Raw genomic sequence first — 21,892 nt, 5'->3', positions numbered from 1 at the left:
TTTAAATAGCTTTGCAAATAATAATGGGGCTAGAGGGAAGAAGAGCATAAACCTGAAACTACTATATATTTTATTTCTAGAATAGGCAGCCTCAGCACATGGTGTCTCTGATTGTTTTTTAATTGCTTCTTTAAAAAAAAAATCTTCCTTGCTTATTTCATGCTGCATCTTCTGTTATCATTAAACTTAGTAACTGATGGAGGTTTCTTTACTGTGTTATGAAACAATTGTAATATATATATGCTGGGATTTTGGAGAAAAAACCATTGGTCTTCGTCTTGGAAAAAGCAATGACCATGTACCTCATCAAAGACAACGTAAAATTTTATATCAGTGATAAAACAGGGCACAGAAGAATGCTAAATGTTCTGAATAGAAACTGCCTACTCTTAGGCCGATGGGAGTTAGATTTGAAATGGCTTTATGTCTCGTATGTTGCATTTCTGTGTTTCCTCTGGCATAAATTGGTCTTGTCTCTAAAATCTGAAGTCAAAGTCTGATTGTATGAACTCACTGTGTCGGTAATGATGGGAAATCCTAGCCCAATGGTAAAGGGTTTATAAAGAGTTGTTATTTAACTGTTCAATCTGAAAGACACACTTCAGAAAAGATGTGGAAAATAATAATTTATTTAAATGGTTATGAGTAACTCTCTAAAACCTCTGACATTTGGTAAGACATGAAATCCAGCAGCCTTTATTATCTTGAATGCCAACAGGAAGACCAGTTGGATTTCATGATACTAAAGGTCCTTTCCAACCTAAATTATTCTATGATATCCAATAGAGCCAGAGGAGCAGCTGAACTAGCAGCCATGTAGACAGACGCTGGAATCAATACTCAAATATCTCAATTTTTTTTCCAAATGGGAGGGAGAAATAAATAAGATATCTTGTGCTTCCCACTCAATTGGTTACTGATACCCAGCACCCCATGAGGTTACGTGGAGTTACCCAGCAGGACAGAACAGACAGTGCGAGTTCAGCTCTGCTGTTCATCTCTGCATTGATGCTTGTGAGGACACTGAGGAAAACCAGGAGGTGTCCAGTCCCTGTCCTGTCCTTTGCTGGCAACACCATAAAGATGACACTCATCGCTGTGTCTTTCTATAAATTCATGTTGTTAACAGGCACTTTGATAACATCATTTGAGTGGAAAATGTTCTACAGTTTGAAAATCATATGTTACAATCCTGTTTGATATCATGGGATTCTTTTCAATGTAAGAAAATATTATAATCTTATACATTTTTTAGTATTATTATTGCATACTTCAACAGATTTGTGATTTATAAAAATGTTTTTTATTCAATTGCAGTCTTCTATTCCTGTCAACTCTTTTGGTTACTGCCCATTGCTGTACTAATATTGATGTAAGAAAATGTAACCAAGTCTTACTACTGTAATAGTTATTGTCTGTTCCTTTGAAAATTGCTAATTGCAGAATTACAATTTTACAATTTATTTTTGCAAGAGAAGAAATTTTACTACAGTTAGATAAAATTATTGGCTCTTACCTGAAAGTTTTGTTTCATCTCTATTGTAAAAATATTTTCTCTAGTTTATACCTCAGCTAAGAGCAGATTTAATGCAGCTTTCCTAATTAAAAAAAACCAAACTGTTTGGTTTGGAATTTGACCAATCAGTTAAGCAAGAGGAAGGTATGTTGAAAATAGATTTATATTCTAAATGGAGACAACATAGAAATTCTGCAGTAATTTAATAAAATTTCAATTAAAATTTATTCTATGAACGAATTCTCCTATAGCCTGATCAGGTATCACAGGGTGGATGCAGATGGACTACCAAAATGTGTTACAGAAGAAGGTGAAAGCAGTATGTGATAGTTTTTGGAGAACTTAATTGTCTTGTCTCCCACACTGACAACTTAACTATGTGCATTCCACGACTGATGAGTAGGTGCTGTTGGTTTTGACATCTACATATGAATGAAGTGGTTCTTAAGTATTTCTTTTTTTCTCTTTCAGTTATTGTAGTGCATGTATGTTAGATCCAGACTGCGGTCTCTGCTACAAACTGAATAAATCAAGTGTTATTGAGTCCTCATGCATTCCTGTTGATAAAGATTCTACAATGAAAGCAGCTTGGGGCAGGTATGTAAACCAGTCAAGATTTTTTAGCCTTGTGCTCTACAGAGAGTGTATTTTATGCTGTTGAGAACAGTTTTGCTTTTACAAAAAATGTTATTCTTAAGGTGTTCGGGAAGAAGAAAATAACTTGGCGTTGTCAAAAATGGGTGATTACTTTCTAACATAAAGAAAAACCTTGACCCTGATGTGTGCAGCCCATTTGGTGTAGTCTGCCACTTAGGAAGTATGGCAAAAGTACACTAGAAATGAGGAAAATTGCCTTTACTTAATGTTTTCATTCATTTGAGGTGGCATATTTCCTAGTTATATACTTAAAGCCACCTGAATTAATTTTCTTTTTGAATGCGTTAATTAAACCACACTTTTAATATTGGCCTGATGTGGTGTCCTGTTAACCCCATGATTCTGTGTGTTCCCCTGTTCCCTCCCTGGCTTTGGCCACTCCCTTGGTTTCTCCCTATTTGTTCTGTACCCCAACCCCGCCCAGGGACCACACTTTGGCCCCTGACAAAACCACCCCGCACCCAGACCACGCTGTCTCTCTACCTCTGAGCATTGCTGGGACAAGATGTGATTAAAGCCATCTCACACCCTCATGAGAGACCCTTCTCTGCCTCCTTTACCCCCTCACTGCATTGTGACGCTGCTGCTGCCGGAGCCAGATCGCGGGGCTGTCCCAAATGGACTCCGGGATGCGACTGATGGCATGGCCCTGGGAAACCCTCACTGAGCTCTCAGGGAGCAGCAGCCGGCTAGGCAGAGTGCAGCGGTTACAACAGCCTACTAAAGAAACAATTAGCTCAGCTGAATAAACTAAAATAGTCAAAATCTGAAAAGTTCAAATTGTCAAAAGCATGGGTTTTGGCCACAGATTTCTGTGGTTCTGTGCCTGAAAGGGCTGTCATGCTGTCTGTTGCACTTGGAGTGTAAAAACATGTGCATTCATAGGTGCAACTGCAAAATATATCACACCTCTTTCTTAGGCAGCACAAAGATTTCCTGTGAAGTCACAGTAACTTTCATGTTTTCTGAAGTACTGACCATTCCTAAGGAATGGCTTTGTGAGTTGGAACATTGTCTTGTAAAGGCTTTATGAATACTTCAGTAGTGATTAGGGCTTGGATTAGGATTTAGAATGGTTCAGAGTCACAAGGGAACTAAGCAATTACTTCTGATAAAACCACCTCACCATAATTCATCTCAGCCACCCAAATACCATGAATATACTTAGGAAATAGGCAAAGGTTTGTGTGGTGGTTTGGGCCTTTTATTTTTTCTTTTTTTTTAACTTTCATACATATTTCTCAGAATTTAAACCCAAGTGTCTTCATGGCAGTGAGTCATATTGGACAGAGGTTGAAATGTATGAAAATATCTACTAATTGTGGAATCATTAATTTAAAATTACTCTAAAATTGCCCTCATTTTGATTTCAGTACCGTTAGGCCTAGTAATTCCTTCCAGGTGCAGAAAAGAGAAGCTTGTATTTTTTGTGATCCTAGTTTAAAAGCACTGTGATCATTTTGGGGCTATTAAATAACTGTGAAAACTATAAAATCTCATCTGGCCTGCTTGTTCTGTGACTAACTTCAATGTCACATTATGGAACATACCTTGCATATTTCCTGATATCCAATGTGATCTGCAGCACGTGGACTTTCATATATCTCAAGGTAACAGATGTAGTTTTATATTCCAAGTCAACATTCATTTCCTGTATACTGTAGTTTTAAGTAATTTGTCTGTAATTAGCAGAATCACACTAGAATGCTGGAAGACATAGAGGGAAACAAAAACTAGTTATGAATAGTTGATAGATAAAATTGAACTTTATTTCATTAGCTAGAGTAATTGTTTAGTGTAGTAAATGTGGGCATAAGCAATTTTTTCATATTCATGATTGAGTCTCACATAGACTCTTTGCTACACAGCCTATTGGAGCAAATTAGATAGGGAAGAAGAAATACTTTGTTTCCATATTGCAAAATGCAGTATTTCTATGTTGTGCAAGAATTCCACAACATGAGGACCTCGCTTAAAATCTTTCAAGAGGAAATGAAAGAACTTTAAATTTGTTATATTGGTAGTCACCATAGTGAAAATCCCACCTTAAGATGGACAATCAATAAAATACCCGCATTTCTTTTTGAAAATATTCATCATCATTTCTAGTGTTTATTTCGTTAATTTCTCTCTTGCTTCTACCTGGTCTGTGTAATCAGGGAGTTTTCAAAAAGCTGATCCTTCAAGCTGTGAAATGTCAGGTGTCACTTTCTGTGCCTTCCAAGCCCTGTGGAAGAGGGAGGCATTTTGCCTTCTCCTTTTCCTTCTCCTCCTCCTCCTCACACATACATGTATTTCTGCTTACTGGCCCAGAGGGAATCCCCATAGCTTTTTGTTTCCAAGGGCTCACATTCACATACCACCCCCCAACTCTGTTTGTGCAAATCCTGAGTCTGTTTTACAGCAAAATCAGTCCCACAAAGCTGTAGGATTTCCCTGCCAAGGGAAGATGGCTGCAGGGAAAACAGCGTAGTTACATCCCCAGTTGTGTTGTGTCTCAGAGCCACCAGAGGGGTCTGTATCTCCCTGGCAGCACAGGGAGAACGAGTGCCTGAGACAAACTAACAGCACTGGTGAAGGAAATTGCAGCCCTTTCTTTCACAAAGTTACTTTGTCACAAAGTAGTCATACAGGGGCAATTACTTTAAAAATACACGGCATGATGGTGATCAGAAAGTAGTTTAATAATTTGAAAGATGATTTTGTGAGCTATGGACAGCCATAATTATCAACAGCGTCTTTTGTAACTCCTGTGTATCCTGATGGCTTCATGCCATCTGGTATTAGATAGATGAGTTTAAATGGCTTAAAGCCTCCAGGGTTATGCTTGGCTCATGGAAAATCTATTTTGCCATTAATTTTGCTCAGGAGAGAAGAAAGACCTGCGCTCTTTGTTTGGGACTTACTGGAGCTCAGATATCTGAGCATTAGCAGAAGCAGCAGCTCTCATGATGCTGATGCAGGAGTTAGAGAAAGCTTCTCCTGGACTCGGGCTGACAGTGCCATGCAGAGCATTTCACTGCTGCTGTGATCACATTTTGTTTATGATTTTCCTGCAGCCATGGAGACGTGCCTAAGGCCATACCATATGATGTGTGTGCACCCACATAGGTCTGCAGCCAACTGAACCCCAACTGTCCTGACATTTGCTCAGGGGCTTACCTATTCTTGATGTGTAACCTACCACTGAGGTGAGAAGTGCTCAGAAACATTAACAGAGAAGGCCTTATCATATACTTTTTAAAGCTCTCTGCAGCCATGCTGGCTGACATAGAAAACTTCTGTTTATATATTTATAGCTTTGCACTGTTTTTCACTGTTGTTCCCAAGGTACTTTGGTAACACTGATGTAGTGGTCAGTGCATTTTATTCACAATACATTTCCCCAGTGCCAGCCAGGTGTACTAGACACCACCTCTATTGTTAATTGTGTTTTTTTGGTTATGGTGTTTTCTACATTGAGAAGTTCTGGGGAGGCGAGGGGAGAGAGCATAGACTTCAGTCTCCTGTGGCTGCCAGCAAGGCTGTTTATGTTGCTGTGGTTGTCATAGAAACCCAGGGAGACAATTAAAGCATCCACATATTTTTCAAGAAGAGTATAGCATTTGAGTTCTTTTGAATGTAGGGAACTCAGTGGCTGGCAGTGGCCCTGGGGGAGAGAGACTGCGCAAGAATAAATCTGACTGAGTCCAAGTCAGAGCTTAAGCAGCTTGAGTAATGTGCAACGAGTGTGTCTGTAAGATCATACATGTACCACAAGCAGCAGAGATGTATTTTTTAACATAAGTGCGACTGGTATGAGAATAACACAGAGAGGAGTGTCTTGCCCAGGGCACCAGCACAGGCAGGTGCTTTGCTGCCCTTGGTATTCCTGAACCAGTTAACAGAGTAGCTGTTGACATGCAAATCTTGCTGCCTCCAGCTCTGCCCAGGGACACATAAAGGATGGTTTCAAGACAGCGAGCAAGAATATTCTTAAATTATTCACTTTATAGTAAAAGAAGAAGAGCTGTATCTTTTCTTTCAGTGTGGTCTGGGGGTTCTGTGTTGGGACTCTGCTCTCCAAGATTTAGGGAAGTTTTGCACTTAGCAGTAGCACAGAAAGGCTTGCAGTTCTGTTCTTCATGAACATTGAATTATGAAATTCCCATGAACTTAATCAAAAGCATTATCTCACTTTTACAGATGGGGATGCAGTGGGAAGGTTCCACTATGAAGCTCAGGTGGCACAACAGAGGTCATGGGCAGAGTCTATCTCTCAGCCAGGACAAAATGTGGAGGGCATTGCTTTCAGTGTTGTGCTTTCTGAACACAACCCAAAATCTAGGGATTTTTCCCACAATTACAGTACTCAGAGAAATTCCTCTATTGAAATTTCTGTGTGTGTGATTGCAATATTCCTAAAGGTCAGCCAAGAATGAAGAAACTTTAAATTGCATTAATACCCTTACAGTTGAAAGAATAACTGCAAGGGAAGGAGGTACTTACAGTGCCTTGATGTGACATTAACCTTGACATGAGTATGTTGTCAAGACGACAGCAGGCCCACAACTGAGCTAAAATGCTCTCATGAGCAGCTCTGAGCAATCTTTCTCTGGAGGGAATGATGTTAATTTTATACAGTAAACAATTATGAAGAAATAATAACATCAGCAGCAGATCAGAGACAAGCCTAGAAGCTATCTTGTCCACAAAATTAGCTGGCAGGTCTCCACAGTCCCTGAAGGAAAGTGATTGGGAACAGAAATCTATAAAGAGAGAGGAGCTGAGTGATTTGCTTTTTTCAGCCATTTTTATTAACTTCGTTAGAGGAACATCTCCCTGCCACGGGAGTTTAATGCTTTATGGAGAATTCTGCTTTTGGCCATATAAAGAAGCACTCCCCTCTCTAAGGGCAGTCAGTGTGAAGGCGAGAGTGCAGAAGAGCTCTGTCTTTGGGAAGTTCTGTTTTCCTCTAGCCAGTGCTCTCCTGAGCATCGTCCTTCCATGTAAAATTAATGGCATGTTTACAGATGCTCAGTAATGCTGTTATGTTTCACTGTGCGCCTGTTCTCATACTTGTCAGTTTGCTGAGGGGTTTAACTGTTTAATCTTGGAAACCTGTTTGGGGAAAAAGTGGGTTTAAATTACCTGTGCAGTGAGAGGAAGCGGGTCAGGCAGGCAGGCAAACCCTCTTTCCCAGCTTCAGGAGAGTTTCCACCTCAGGAATCTGCCTAATGACCTTGGCATCTGAGCCTGGATGCTAACTAGATTCTACTGGTTAGAAAAAATAAATTCATGGGAGTTCATTAGCTGGATTCTCAGACAACAGACTGGTTTATGTCCAACAGGGGACATGCCAGTGTCTGTCACAGCCTTGAGAGTGTTCTGGGGAGCTTTATGTTCATGCAGCACTGCCTGTTGTCTAATGCATAGCAGATGAGACTCTTAAAATTGTTAGAATACTTTTTCTTCGTAAGAACATTAGATTTTTCTAAAAATACTACCTTACTTTTCCCCCTTGGAGACAAAGACAGACATGTAAGTTCATTACACTTGTTTTACATCATGACAGGTACATTTGTAAAAGTTCCTGTGACTGCTTTACTAATGCAGAAAGAATGTATGTGTGTATTTACACATTTAAAGACTGAGAATCTGTTCTCAGTACATCATGGCAAACAGCATTACAGACCTTTGCTGTTACCACAGAAAGACTAGCCCCAGAGCAATTTTTAGGAATTAAGTACTCTTCTGTCCATGGGTAGACATAGCTTGTTTTGTCATGCAGGAAGCATTGGTAGAAGATTTTACTGCTGAAATGTTTATTTGAAATCTTTCTACAAGGGTCTGCATTGAAAATTCATGCTGAACTCAGCAGTAATTAGAGAGACACTAGTATTTCTCCTACAAAGTCATCAGATCAATAGATGAAGGTTAGATGTAGGATTATGGTTCTCATATTTACCATGTAAAAAGGTAGTACAGGGAGTAAATGATTCAGGAAAGTAGCAGGATAAAGAGAATATTCACATCTGCATGTATATTGGCAGCACCCTGAATGTGAGTTGTGATTATAACCAGTAGTCTTAGAGAAATCTCTTGATGGGCAATTGTGAGCGCTCTGGGGGGTCGGCAATCACGTTGGGCACCAGACTGCGGGAGCTTGGGGTGGGTCGGTCGGGACGGACGGAGACGAGAGATCTCTGAAGTCAGATGTTGGAACGTGCGGTTTATTGCAAAGGGCGTGGGTACAGGGGCACTGCTTAGAGCTGCCAGCCGCAGCTCTGAGCAGGCCCAAGAGAGCAAGAGTGTAAGCGAGTAAGTAAAGAGAGAGAGGAATGAGAATGGAGTAAGAGTGTGGTAAGAGTGGAATAAGAGAGTGTGTGAAGTCCTGGCTACAATACAATAAATCATCTTCTGTACTGAATATTCTAATTGTCACTAACCAATCTAATACAAGATACAAATCCTATAGCATTTACATACAGCCTATAAGAGTTCTTATATTACCATAGAGTGTTACATCTTAACTTCTAAAAAGTACTCTTTGGACCCCTTCTGCTGAGCTAGTAGGGTCTGCTCTGACCCTTGGACCTGCCTGCAAGCAGAGGGTATTGTTCAATCAAGAGGGGATTACCTTCAGTCGGCCATACCATTGTTTTCCAGTTGTTCAGTAACTAAGATTTGGTATTTCAAAGGTGGCTTTCATTTCGATGTCGCCTGTAGTTTTCATATTCCCAAAATCTTTTGTCAGGCAATCATATTTATAAGGCTTTCCTGTTTCATCTTCCCCAACAGGCAATATGCTAAATGTTGGCTAAATTGAAACATTCATAGCTTCAGTAGGAACCAGAATATAAAGCGCCCCCTCTCAGCCCCAATATTGTTTAGAAAAGAAAATCAAAATATATGCAGTTTCAAATAGAATTAAATTCTGATTATCTTCCCCAGTGCTGGTAAGTGTGGAAACCTGGAGCAGCTGGGTGGCAAGATGCAATCCTATTTGTCCTGTTTGATTAGGAGGATATACTTCAGCACAATAATATCTAATATATATTAGTGAGGTGTGCAAAAACAGAAATGAAAAAAAGATCTGAAACTGATTGCAGTCTTTGTCAGCCTAAACTCTAAGGCACGAGGTCTTTCCTGGGAGGAGGTTATCAGACAGTGTAGTCATGGCCTAAGGGGTGCATATACCACTGTGATTTGTAAAAAGGATGTAGCAGAGAAACTTAAGAAATCTCGTGTGCATATTTTAAAGCCATTTCTGCTAACTAAGAGCAAAGAGGAAGAACAGAAGGATAAAGTAATATAGAATAGAGTGTCCTTAATCCTTGATGAGCCTGTCTTACTGGTGATGCCAGAGTAGGTAGTAAAATAAATGGAATTTTAATGTTCTGATTCTTTCAGCCACTCTTCCTGCTCAAATCTTTAAGACAACACACTTTTAAATTCTTTCAAAAGGAAATTATTTCATGGTGGACCTGAAAACCATAACAAGCTCTTTTTAAGCATATATAAAGATGGTGAAATCTATATATATACTGAAATATTGTAAGGGTGTAATTAAATAATTGAGGGTGGAATTTCATTGTAGCTTTAATAGACGCTAGTCTTGTCCTTTTTTTTAACTGTTTAACTTGCTAAAGGGGGAAGACATTTTAAAATTATTATTATAACATAATTAACTTTTAATTTAATGCCTGTACAAATAAGATACTTTATATATTATAGCTGCATTTTAGGTCTAATGCAACATGATAATCTAAACTGAAACTATTTATACTCCTTTCAGATAATTACTTAGGAATTACTATTAATAGCTCTAACACAGTATTTCTACTCAACCAGTAGAAAATTCTGGATGTTTGAAAAGAAGCCCTGTTATGAAGTGAATGTGTTCTGACTGGGAAATTTTTAGTTTATATGCTGAAGATAGTATTTATTTGTTGGAGACACCCAGCACAAAATAGGATTTTAAAGCTGGACTGGTTAGTTTGAAACATTGTTTGTACATTTGTTCTCTATCCGTTCCCTTTTATTTCACTTTGCTGCTAAACATGCTTCTGGATCTTACTCCGAGTTACTATGTAAAAGGCATTCTGGTAGGGAATGCCAATTGCTATTTGGGTGTACTAGTTGGAAAACAAACCAGTGGGAGGCACCAAGTCAGAATAACAATTTAATGGGGAAGTTAAAGAAAAGGAAAGAAAAAAAACCTAAAAGAAAACACTGGTTCAAACTGACAGAGTCAAGGTACAACCTGAGTCCCTGTTAGGCAGGGTGGTGGTAGCAGTCTGGTAGAATGGTGGCTGCAGTCCTCTGAAGCAGTGATCCTGTAGTAAAAGAGAGTCTGCTCTTCCTCAGAAAGTCCAGTGGTGGCTGTGTAGCTCTTGTCCTCTGGAAATCCAGTGGAAAGAGTTGTCTCTGGTGTTCAGTCTCAGATTATATCCACGATGGGATGCTTGGTTCCTCCCTCTGGGTGGAGCATCTCACAATGGGGTAATGAGTCATGAGGCCAAGTGTTGATGAGGCTCATTAACAGAAGATAGTCTGGAGGGAGTTATCTCTGAGTCATGCGGCAGGACAATGATGGGCCATTAACAGCAAGATAGTCTGGGGGGAGGAGGCAAGGAAACACTGCCCCACCTGATTTCAACAGCTCATGAGGATGGTAATAGAATACACTGCAACCCAGGACATTGGGTTACTTGTTACAACTACTTCAGATCCTTACAGCATTGAGGTAACTGGAGTAGAAAAACAAAAGCGGCCCTTGAGCTAAAACATTATCTATCAATTGCTGGTTTGTATCTGAAAAAATTGTTATTTAAATGGAAGAATGTTTGAGTCAGTGCTCTTCATTTTAAAAGTGGTCTAAAGAAGAAGATGGTATGGTGTTCAAAATTTAAATATACATCTGCTGAAGAAGCCAGCTTTCTGCTTATTTCCGCTGAAGGGGAACTAGAAGGAAAATACTCTTGTTCCCTGTTTAAAAAGCATGGTTGCTCCTAGTTGACAAAGGAGATAGGAAAGCAAAGGAGAAAAAATGCCAATGTGTATGAGAAAATTGTCAATCTCATATCAGTGTGCTGAGAGTATTCGGATAATTCCTGCAGCTTTTCTCTCTCCATATGAAATGTACATTAGAGAGTCTTTTATTGCCCATAGGAGCCTGCTGCTAATTAGCTTCTCCAGCTGCTCATCTTCTTAGGGACAGATTGAGAGACATCTGTGCCTCACTCCTGGGGCAGTGTTGCAGCAGGGGCAGAGCAAGGCCCTGCTCTGCTCATCCGAGGGGATCTGAGAGGGGCACAGAGCAGAGTGTGAGCATGCAGGGGGCTACTGCTGGGACAGACATGGGGATTTCCCCTTCTGCCTAGGAGCCAAGGAAAGGGAACTGACTCATATTTGGAGCATGTGGGGTTTTTTTCTGAGGGGAGAATTTCCAGTCGTTGTTTTTCACATTTACTTGGTTATTGACTGAAGTTTATTTTAATATTGACTCTGAAGAATTTAAATAAAAATAATTTGTGAAAACTGTCTCAGCAGATTCCTTTAGGCTTTTACACTATGAAATTGATTTACTAAAATGAAATTTCCTCTGTTTGGAGGGTGGAAAATATTTTGGAAAAACCCATGTGGTTGGGGATTTTTATTGATAAAGAACATTCAACGGGGCCGAACCCAGACCTCCGTACAGCAGCTTGTACGTTTAACAGCATCCCTAATCCACATCTTATATACCTTTATTCCATAATAAGTAGTTCTTCAATAATCACAACATCTGATACAGTAGAATTTTCGTATCTTCCCTTCTTAAAATAATGGAATTTTTAGAGTATTTTTTTTTACTTTTAAGGGAAAATAAATCAACACATTTCTGCAGTAGGACTGTTGAATAATTCTATAAGTTTGATAAGTTTAATTCATAGAAATTACTGTATGTGCTGTCTGCATGTGTGGTTCATTTCCTTGAGAATGGAGGCAGTAACATCAATCCCTCACTGGCGCAAGATGAACTGAAATTATTGATTCATTTGATTTAAAGTTGTGACCCTACTTTAACTCAGCTTGTTGGTTAGTACAGGCTAGGAAGTGGGCAGCCTGTGAGGTGGCAGGTCACACTTCTCAACAGCAGCACTTTGTGCATTTCTTCCTCCTTGCAGGATGTACAGACTTCGTTTTGTCCTGTAGCTTTCCACAGCTGCAACATTAGCTTTGCATAGATAATAATAATAAAGGATGAGTTTGAGGCTCTGCATGATTACTGAGTTCTTCAGACCTGTGATTCAGATGGGGTGTGTTCCCATGTAGCCTATTTTCTTGGCAAAATAACTACTGTTAAAAAGCACTTATTTATGTAAAACTCTTTTTAGATGTCAGAGGCCATGGAAGATGGATGGTTAATTTGATTTCTGCTGAGTTCTTCTGCTGTCAGATCCCAGACTTTTGAGTTGCATATAATGATGAAGACTTTGGTACCCAAAGTTCATAAATTTCATAAACTGGAGATAATTTAACCAGTTACCATTTATGTATTTTATAAAATTCGTTAGATTAGGCATAGGTATTGCACCTGCATGCACAAATGAAAGCAGAGCAACACTCTCGTGTTAAGTGCTCGGTCTCACAACTCAGGCATGAAATAAACACCTTGTTTTAAGTGTTCTTAGAGCCTTAGGGCTCCATTTTCAGTTACGACATTAATGATTTGCAGTGAATTTTAGGGCTGACAGCAGAGGAATCTTCTTTGGAGAGCTCTGTTGGGTGATTTAATTCAGAGCCTCCCCAGTACAGCAGGAATGGGTGGGGATGCGGTGCATCATTCCCCTTCTGAAAAAGGTTTTTCTGAGCTTATCAGGGCAGAGCTATTGCCACCTGCTGGAATCAGGGAAAAGCTCTGTTTAAAAAATACTGTTCCATCATCTATTTAAAACAACGAATGCAAGATCTCAAGTATTGTCTGGTTAGATTTCAGTTGTGTGGTGGTGAACAGCTGCTGGCAGTAGTTAAAATGTAATATTTGTGTCTGAATTGCAGTTACAGAAAATGAATGTCACAGTTCAGTACTTAGATGGAAAGTTAAGGTGGTCAAAATGTTATTGTTAGAACTTTTGAAATATAAACTTTGTATGTATGTCAATAACTAGAAATTAAACAGAGCAAGGAAGTGCTAAAAAGGCATGCTAATACTTGTAATATTGATCTCTATTTTCAACTCCTTGTCTTTATGTGGTTTTTTGCCTCAGATTCACCAAAAAAAAGCAAATTCAGAAAATTATTCCCCCCCCCCCCTTCCTTTTGTATCAGTAGAAATTTCCAAAGGATTGATACCTTATTCTCTCTTCATTTCCCATTGAAATATGTGGTTGACTGAGACTTTAAGATATTAACAGCTCTCTGGAAAATTGTTTCTGCGCAGTGGTGGTTTGGCTGGGAGGCACAGGGTCTGCTGCCTGGAGTAAGCAATAAACTCTCTGTAAAGCTTCAACAGTGTGCCTGCAGCCACAGAGCTGACCCAGGCTGTGCCGGAATTGTGTCACCACGTCCCGTCTGGGGTCTGAGTTTGGGGTTTGGGTGGGATTTGCTTTGTTTTCCTCAATTGAACTATAAAATCTTGCCATTCTTCACTAACTTCACATACCAGGTTTCAACATGAAAGTACAGTTTTTACAGTGTCTCTGTATGTCTAAGACTTTGGGGTAGTCAAAAGCAATACATCTTTTTCTCTTTATCGTTTTCTGAAGTGTTTGGAAGCATTCAGAAGAAAAAAAAGATTGTAACATAGGACCTATTTCATTTGGAGGGTGAACTTCCAATGAATATTCGTGCTGAGTTACCTTGATACTCAGGTATATCTTGTGCTGAGATTCCTTGATAAGTTGCAACAACGACCTTCATTTCTTTGGTCTTTAATTACCATGGTCTTAGAAATCCTTGTCAACTGTAACTCAAGTGATGCTTTTGAGATGATGACATTCCTCAGACACTACCACTGACGCATGGTGAACAGCACAAGCATCAATAAAGGTTACTTGTAAGTTTAAGTAAAGATAGGAAGTCTGGATGGAATTTGTTTAAATCAAGTTCAGATGTCTAAAATTGTGACCTTGAGCTGTCTTGTATTGACTAATGGAGTAAAAACTGCTCCTTTTTATTCCTTTCCAGCTGGTCTTTGCCTGTGTTTTAGAGAATAGACTTTCTTATGCCATGCTAGCAGTTCTTGCATGCTGTTCTGTTAATATTTCTTCAATTAATATTGAAATATTGATACTTATTATTATTGAGCCCTATACTCAGCCCTTCCCACCAGTATTCATTGGAGCAATGTGTCTTTATATACCATACGAAAGAGGCATCTCCTGGGAGACTGATATTTCTGCAGTGATTAGACAGCTGGTTGATATTTCTGTTACAACCAAAAGAACTTTAGAAATTATAATTATTAAGAGAATGAAATGTAGATTCAGGTGAAAAGAGATTAAACATCAGGTAGAGATTTATTTTATGGTAAGTCTGCATGAAATTCTAAAATGCTGTGTTTGACATCATAATCTTCAGACCAGTTTGTTTCAGTAATTCTGTCATTGAGTGTCAATGCTGCAAGGAAATACAATCAGGGAGACTAAATGCTTTTAAATCTGGAAAGAAAAGCTAGAAGTTCTCCCATTCTATTGCCCCAGTTCTGTCAGTAGTTTGACTGCAGTCTGATGCTCCATCCATAAGCTCTCAAACATGTCAGAGCAGGGATGACCCAGAACTTCCACCAGAAACACTGGGAGCAGCAGAACAGCTGCAGTTCAGGGAAAGACCAGGAGCACTGAGATGCAGCGAGGGGTCTGCACACAAGTGAAATTGTTAATGAGCTAGTCTGTCACAGATGTTCAATGCCAGTCTGTCTCTAACAAAAAATACTTGAATCTCTGACATTTATAAGCATTTTTGTCCTGAAAGCTCCAACAGAATGAAGCCTGCCCGCCTGCAGGCAGGAGTACAGAGTGACCAAATCTGTCTGGTTTTTGCTGGAAGGCCTCAGGCAGCACAAGTTAGCTCCAGCAGCCCCCAAGGTGACTGATAGACACTTTCCAGTTAGTGCTCATCACTGAAATTTCCCAAAGGTTTGTCTTTCAGAAGAAATGGCCAAATCATTAATGAGCGCTTCCTCCTTTCAGAGAAGTAGGGGAAGCTGGCAGTGACTGGATGAAGCCAGACTGAATGTGCATGCTTGCTTGGAACTGATTGTTCCAAAAGTGAACTATTTCTGTATAACCACAGAAAAGCCACTAAACATTCTTAAAGCACATTCTGGGGTCACAGGGAGTCCACAAGCCTTTCTCAACCATGATGGCTGCCAGGAGGGAAATAATAGCTCATTCTGTTTCCGGAATGCCTCTGTGATACCTTTTTGCTGGTTGTCATGCAGAGACAGCTTTGTGCTTATGTTTAAAATTGTGAGATGGCGTCTACTTCACAAGCAGTAAAATATTCCCAGATGTCATTTCTTGCGAGGGTTCTCTGTGTGCCTGTGCCCTTGCCGTGGCATGAGTTGTTTCTTTTCAGTTTGTGCTTGATTGCAGTGAACACAATTAGATGGAGCTTTTGTGGCAGCCACCAAGGTGGTGGGAGCAGGAATTCTCACGTCCCACTGGCCACTCTGTGTGCAAGTCACATCACTGAGCCACAGCCCCATCACACACATCACGTCTCCATCAGGACCAGTACATGAATACATGAGTATAAAAATGTTGTAGCACCCAAATTGTGGGTCTTTACCACATCATGACATTTTTTCCACTCCATCTGGTAGATTGCAGTGGGTTTCTTATATTTTTTGATATTACTGTCATACTCAAATACCTACTGATCATGACAAAGGCTTCAAAGTGTTGAGTAGTATCATCTCCATCATATTTACTCAAATTTCTAAACATTCTTTGCTGATCTGCACCTTGGTGAAGTTCTTCAAGAGTTGGTAATACCCGAAAGAAAGAAACAGTGAGAACTGCAGCATTTAACTGAAATTTTTCAGTTTGAGAATTAGGACTGAACTAGAGTGTTTCTTTGTCTCTTACTGGATCTTGCTTTTTGTAAGGATTGGCTGAGACATTTTAAAACCAGCACTGGAATCTGGGAGGCTTCATGACTTGCTGAGGGCACTCTGCTGGAGCCCACCTCTTTATAAAGCATTTATAAAGTGGTTGGGGTTCTCATGCACATCAGTAGTTTGGAAGCTGCAAGAAATAGTAAAACTTGTCTTGAAAGAGAATAAAAGATTTAGAGTTAGTAAAGTTGTTCGAGGACATGACTAAGTAAAAATTTTTTGGAGAGAGGTGAAATCTCAGTGAACCACTGGGCACAATTGCTTGTAGAGCCACAAACCTTAGCAACAGGATATGCTGAAGGGACAAACCTGAGATTTATATGCATACTAAGAATATTTCAATAAGAACTGTCAGACAGTTTAGTGGTTGTGAAACACTCCATGGTTATTTTAAATTTTTGAAATCAGTGTATTCTACAGATGAAAAAGCAGGAAAAGTTACTGAAGGTCTTAGTCTTTAAAGTACACAGATGTAAGTTGTCAGTAAACCACTGGAGTGTGCCCTTGACGGGGAAAAAAGGGCAGAAATCTTATATTGCCTGCTGTTGCCTTCTGACCCTTACCTGAAATGGTTCGCTCTTTCATTGTTGCTTTCTCATACACTTTTTAAGCTTGTAAACACACAGAATTATGTTTGAAGTTGCAAAAATATATTCTTGTGTCTTCTCATGAAAACATTTCACAGCTATGGGCTCTGCTGCTCCTTTAATGTTACCTTGCTGTAACTTTAACCTTGTATGATGTCAAATTCCAGTGAAACTTTCTCTGATGTTTTTGAGAAATATTTTCTGCCACCAAATACCAGCATATTAAGCTGCTGAGTCATACTTCAATTTGAGAAAAAATTCTTCAGAATATATATTTTAAAAACCCCACTGTCTTTACAAAAAAAAAAAGGCATCTTTATTTACTCAGCTTTAGGAAGAATCTCTCCAGAAATAACTACCAGATTGTACTGTTGTTTATTTATTATATACACTGTTATTTTATTCTCCATCTTGTAATTATCACCCACTGCTGTTGGTATCACTGAATTTTTCAGTTATAAACCTTAAAGTTGTCTTCTGGGAGTACATAATAAACCCATTTTTGTCATGCCTTCTTAACTGGAGAATACTAATTTTTACAGCTAATATTTCAACCTGTCAGCCCCTTAGCTGGTGTTGACCAAGTTGTTTTCTGCCAGCTGTTTGTTGAGTGTACTCTTAGACTTGGATATAAATGGATATAGATGGGATCTCTGTGCACTCAGTTTGTGCAGTAATATATTTAGATATTTGAGGATTTTATTTAAATTATTTTATTAGGTGCTAATTTTGTTTATATATATATATATATATATATATAAATATTTTAAAATCCTTTTCCAGAAAACAGTGCAAAACCAGCTTTTAATCTTTTTTTTAACAAAATCAAGACACAATATATATGGACTTTCTGATCCTTTCTTTTTTTTTTTCTGTTATCTGTTTCATGTCTTTGTTGAAAATTGGGGCAGTTTGGAAGCATTTTACCAAAAAAAAAAGAAAGAAAGAAGCCACATTCCTTCTTTTGTTTTCCCTCAGCTGAACAGCTGATTTTGTACCTGAAAGTGTCCAACATTGAAACACAAAATACCATATTTTGAAACTGTGACCTGTTTTCTAGTGATTGAAGTAGTTAAAATGATGATAGGCAGAAATGCATGAAGGACAGTGACATTCAGCTAAGATGCTTATGCTCAAAACTAATTAAGATTTTGCATTTTGATCAGGTTTTAATTTGAATTTTCCCCATTAAAATTCTGTACCTTAGACTACTAGGTATTTGTTAAGTTGATTATGTTCCATAGTTGTATGACCTCTCACAAGTTCATGTGCTATTAATATAATATTTGAATTATTTATGATTATGAAATCATGCTGTTTAATTATTACTAGTTAATTTTAATTTGTACTGGGGTAAACCAAGCGTGTCCAGTCAGAATCAGAATTAGGACTAGGATAGGACACTGTAGAGCACAGAGACGTCAGATGTTCCCTGATACTTTATTAGCATCTGATACTTTGGAAGAGTAGGAGAAAGCTTGGAAAGAAACGTAAGTCACTCTCTGTGTAGTGGGATCAAGCTGATTGTGTCTCCTGTAACAAAAACCTGGTATATACTTATTTCTGCTCCCAGTTTTGGAGTGTGCTGTCAGGTGCTGTGAGGTCTGAAATGGTTGGGCTTTAACACTGGGTATAAACATTATTCTTCATTTTCCTGGTTTGAGTCCATTTCTCAAGGAAAGGAGTGCACAGAAGATGATGGAGAAGCCTGATGGACAGAGTTCTGGCAGTAGCTGAGATTTCTCTCTCTCCTCTCCTGGTAGATAAAATGAAGAATGAAGCTTGAAACACTTAGGGTGTGACAGCAGAGTGGGGAGTTGTAGCTGACAGCTTGGAGGTAGCCACGAGGACTTGGAAGGTGCCTGTACAGGATAAAAGAAGTCTAAGGCAAATCCCAAACTGAACATCTTTCATTGAGAGATCAGAGTTATCCAATCCCACTGAACATGCTTGCTCAGCCCCACAGCTCAGGAGTGTCCAGCTGGCACTGTCAGACAGTTGAGCTTCTGCCTGTGGCAGCAGACGCAACAACTGTGTTGCCCACACTTCAGAATCCACTAATAGGTGGTTACAAAAGTACTGAAATGTCCAGATCAGCAAACAGTTAAGAACCCCTTTGATGTGATTGATTTTGGAGAACTATTTGTCATGAGAAAAAATTGCTCCTGTTTCCAGTGTGTTGCTTAGTCTATTCAGACTGAATAACAGCTCCAGCAATGTATTTTTTGGGCAAATTCAGATGCAGTTGCAAAGCTGAAATTTCTCAGCTTGGGAAAGTGAAAGTGTTTGAATTCAAATCTAAAGATTTTTTGTTAAATAAATAATAATATAGAAAAATTATGGTAATCTGTGATCAAGTGGCCAGGACAGAGGTGAGTCAGAACAGTGTGCTAAGTCTCTTGCAGGTATGTGTTCTGACATGACTGGGAATCATGGAATCATTTAGATTGGAAAAGATCCTTAAGATCATCAGGTCTGTAGGTATAATGGATGGATCCTGTAGCAGGGGGGGTCGGTGTGATAAAGGCTTTCTCTGTCATGTGCAGCTGCACCAGTCATCTCCTGAGGTGCAGTTTGCTTTCTTTGCTGTGAACTAAACTATTTTTCCAAGTTTTTGAAGCATATGCTAGTATTTTAAAAACTCTTCTCCAGTCATAGCAAAAGGCTTCAGTAAGTGCCCCTAAACTCTGCTTGTATTTTATGCAATGCAGGTTAAGCAATGTGTAGCTGAATCCCATGAAGTTTTATGGCAATAGTTTTTCAATGCTGCATCTGTTTGTTCTTTTCTGGTTGTCTGGGGTTTTGGTTTTTGGAGGTTTTTTTTTTGGTTTTGTTTTTTCAGTTGTTGTCATCTGGTGTAAGAAACTTCATCTGCATATTTTTAGGCAACATCTGGTTTAATGGATGAATTATTTCTCTATGTAAACTATAAAGTCAAAGTGATAAATGCAGGCTTCTCAAGAGAGGCGTGGAGCTCCTGAGGCATGGATGACAGTAGCTAGGGAACTGTGAAAAAGCTTAGGAATTATTGATTCAGACATTAGTCAGGTTTAAAGTAATCTGTTCGCCTTCAGGTCAAGAGTTGCAGTTCACTTGATACTTCAGACATCATCTTACCATGTGTACAAAAAAGGAGCAAGGATTTTTCTTTAAATCAGAATATGCTGATTTACAGTGAAACTATACCTCATGATTTAATAGGTTTCTATGGGTTGTGCTAATGTAACTATTTTGGATGTACATGGGTGGATTTGAGAGACCACTTGATGGACAGGGTAGAGGTGGTTTCCATAGTTCTCCTTAGTTACGTGTCTGACTGCCACCAAGTTATTATACAGTTCATCTGGTACCATGCTAAATTCTGCCCTCTAACATAGTTGGGGGTTTGTTCAGACAACTAAATACCTTTAGCAGTAGAAGATGGGCTTGAACTTATGAGATCTAACCCAAATGTTGAGGTCTAGATTCTTCTACAGGACAAGTAATTGCTTGTGGATAAATAATCTTAGTTGTTCCCAAGCATCATCCATAAAAACCTTCCTCCGTCCAAATGGCAGCTACTCTAAATTATGTCTCTTTTGTCCTCTGTCCTTTCCATGACAGATTTCAGATGAAAACATGAGTCAATAAACTTGGCATAAATTTATATTGTTCAGTGGATTGCCATGATAAAAAAGTCAGCACTCTACACAGGAGACTTTAAAAATCTTTTTAAAGGAGATTTTTAGTAAATCAAATATATTTGTGTTACACTCGAGACTTAAATTGGCAAATTGTAGATTACCATCATCCTGATAACCCAGGCACAAAAGTCTGGCATAAGAGCAGTCCTTAAGTAGTTTTACTTGCGTTAGAGCAAAGAAGTGGGGGATTAGTGAAACTGTGAATTAGCTATAAAATCTTTCTGTGCCATCAACACCTGATGTCAAAGTTTATCTCAGAGCAGACTGTATAAATTTGAAATATGATTGTTCTAACAAGCATTTTACAGAGATGGACAATCACATTAGCAATTTTCTTCAGAAGTAATTTCCTTTGCCTGACTTGATTTGAATTTTGACCTTTTAAGACTTTTGATCTAAATCCATTTAAGATGCTTCTGAAGGGCTTAAAAGACAATGAGAAGTCAGCAGCTTTCTTATTAAAAATATATGAACTGTTCAGAATGAAACAATTAATTCCTGCAAAAACCGTATCTTTAGGTCTAGACAGCCCTCACTCTACAGCAAAGCAAAAATTAATGGAAATTTGAGGAGAAAATCAAATTGGTCTCTGTCTTGTACCTGTGCTATGTCCTTCCCAACCATTTCCCACACTGGGGAAATGTTGCACTTCAGAATTATTGTAAAGCCAAAATGGCTCGAGTATTAAGAAAATTTACATTGATTATCAAGGAAATAGTTTTATCCTGTTTCATCCTCCTGTTATTTGCAATATTTTAGACCCCCCACACCAGTTCTTTTCTTACCTTCTTTCATGTGCCATATGAAGGTAATTTAAGGAGATGGGGAGCAGAGCTTTAGTTCTTTTGAGCTTCAGACCATATCTGATAGAGGATGGATTCTATGATTTTGAAACCGAGCATATAATGCTTGTAATTTGAAAATCTTCTGCTCTTCTCTCTTATTTCCAGTCGGTTGAATTTTTTGCATCAAGTGTTGGTAGGTCAGGCTTTCACTGATTAGAACTGATGTGCATCTTAAGTAGCCTGTAGAAAACACATAGCCAAAGAAATTCACAGTAAGGGCTTTTTCAGTGTAGCACTTTTGTGGTTTTGGTTTGGCAGTAATTTCAGAGGCTGTGATGTGGTGTGTCTTCACTGGTTGTACCGATGTGACTGTTACCCAGCATACTGGTACACACAAACCCTTTGCACTGGTACCTGACTGCATGATTTGTACCACTTACAGGGAATTGCCTGGATGGTCACTCAAAGTGTTGCAGTCAACAACTTAACGACCAAGTGCACACCAGTGACATTCCTCAGGGGTCAGTACTGGAACTGGTCCTGTTTCAGGTCTTTGTTGACAACGTGGACAAAGGGAT

General features: G+C 39.0%; 1 protein-coding gene across 1 annotated transcript in view; it reads left to right on the top strand.

The window, feature by feature from the left end:
* The window catches only part of SLC2A13 (solute carrier family 2 member 13), a 149,064-nt gene that overhangs the window by 114,468 nt on the left and 12,704 nt on the right, over positions 1-21,892 (top strand). The window contains exon 7 of the mRNA XM_048300626.1: positions 1,988-2,113. Within this exon, the coding sequence (XP_048156583.1) occupies positions 1,988-2,113 (126 nt within the window). The remainder of the gene's footprint in view (positions 1-1,987; positions 2,114-21,892) is intronic.

This window comes from Corvus hawaiiensis, chromosome 4 (assembly GCF_020740725.1).
Source record: "Corvus hawaiiensis isolate bCorHaw1 chromosome 4, bCorHaw1.pri.cur, whole genome shotgun sequence".
In the NCBI taxonomy this organism is placed as follows: Eukaryota; Metazoa; Chordata; class Aves; order Passeriformes; family Corvidae; genus Corvus; species Corvus hawaiiensis.
The sequence above is the reverse complement of the archived record's forward strand: the minus strand, read 5'-3'. Positions and strand labels throughout refer to the sequence as shown.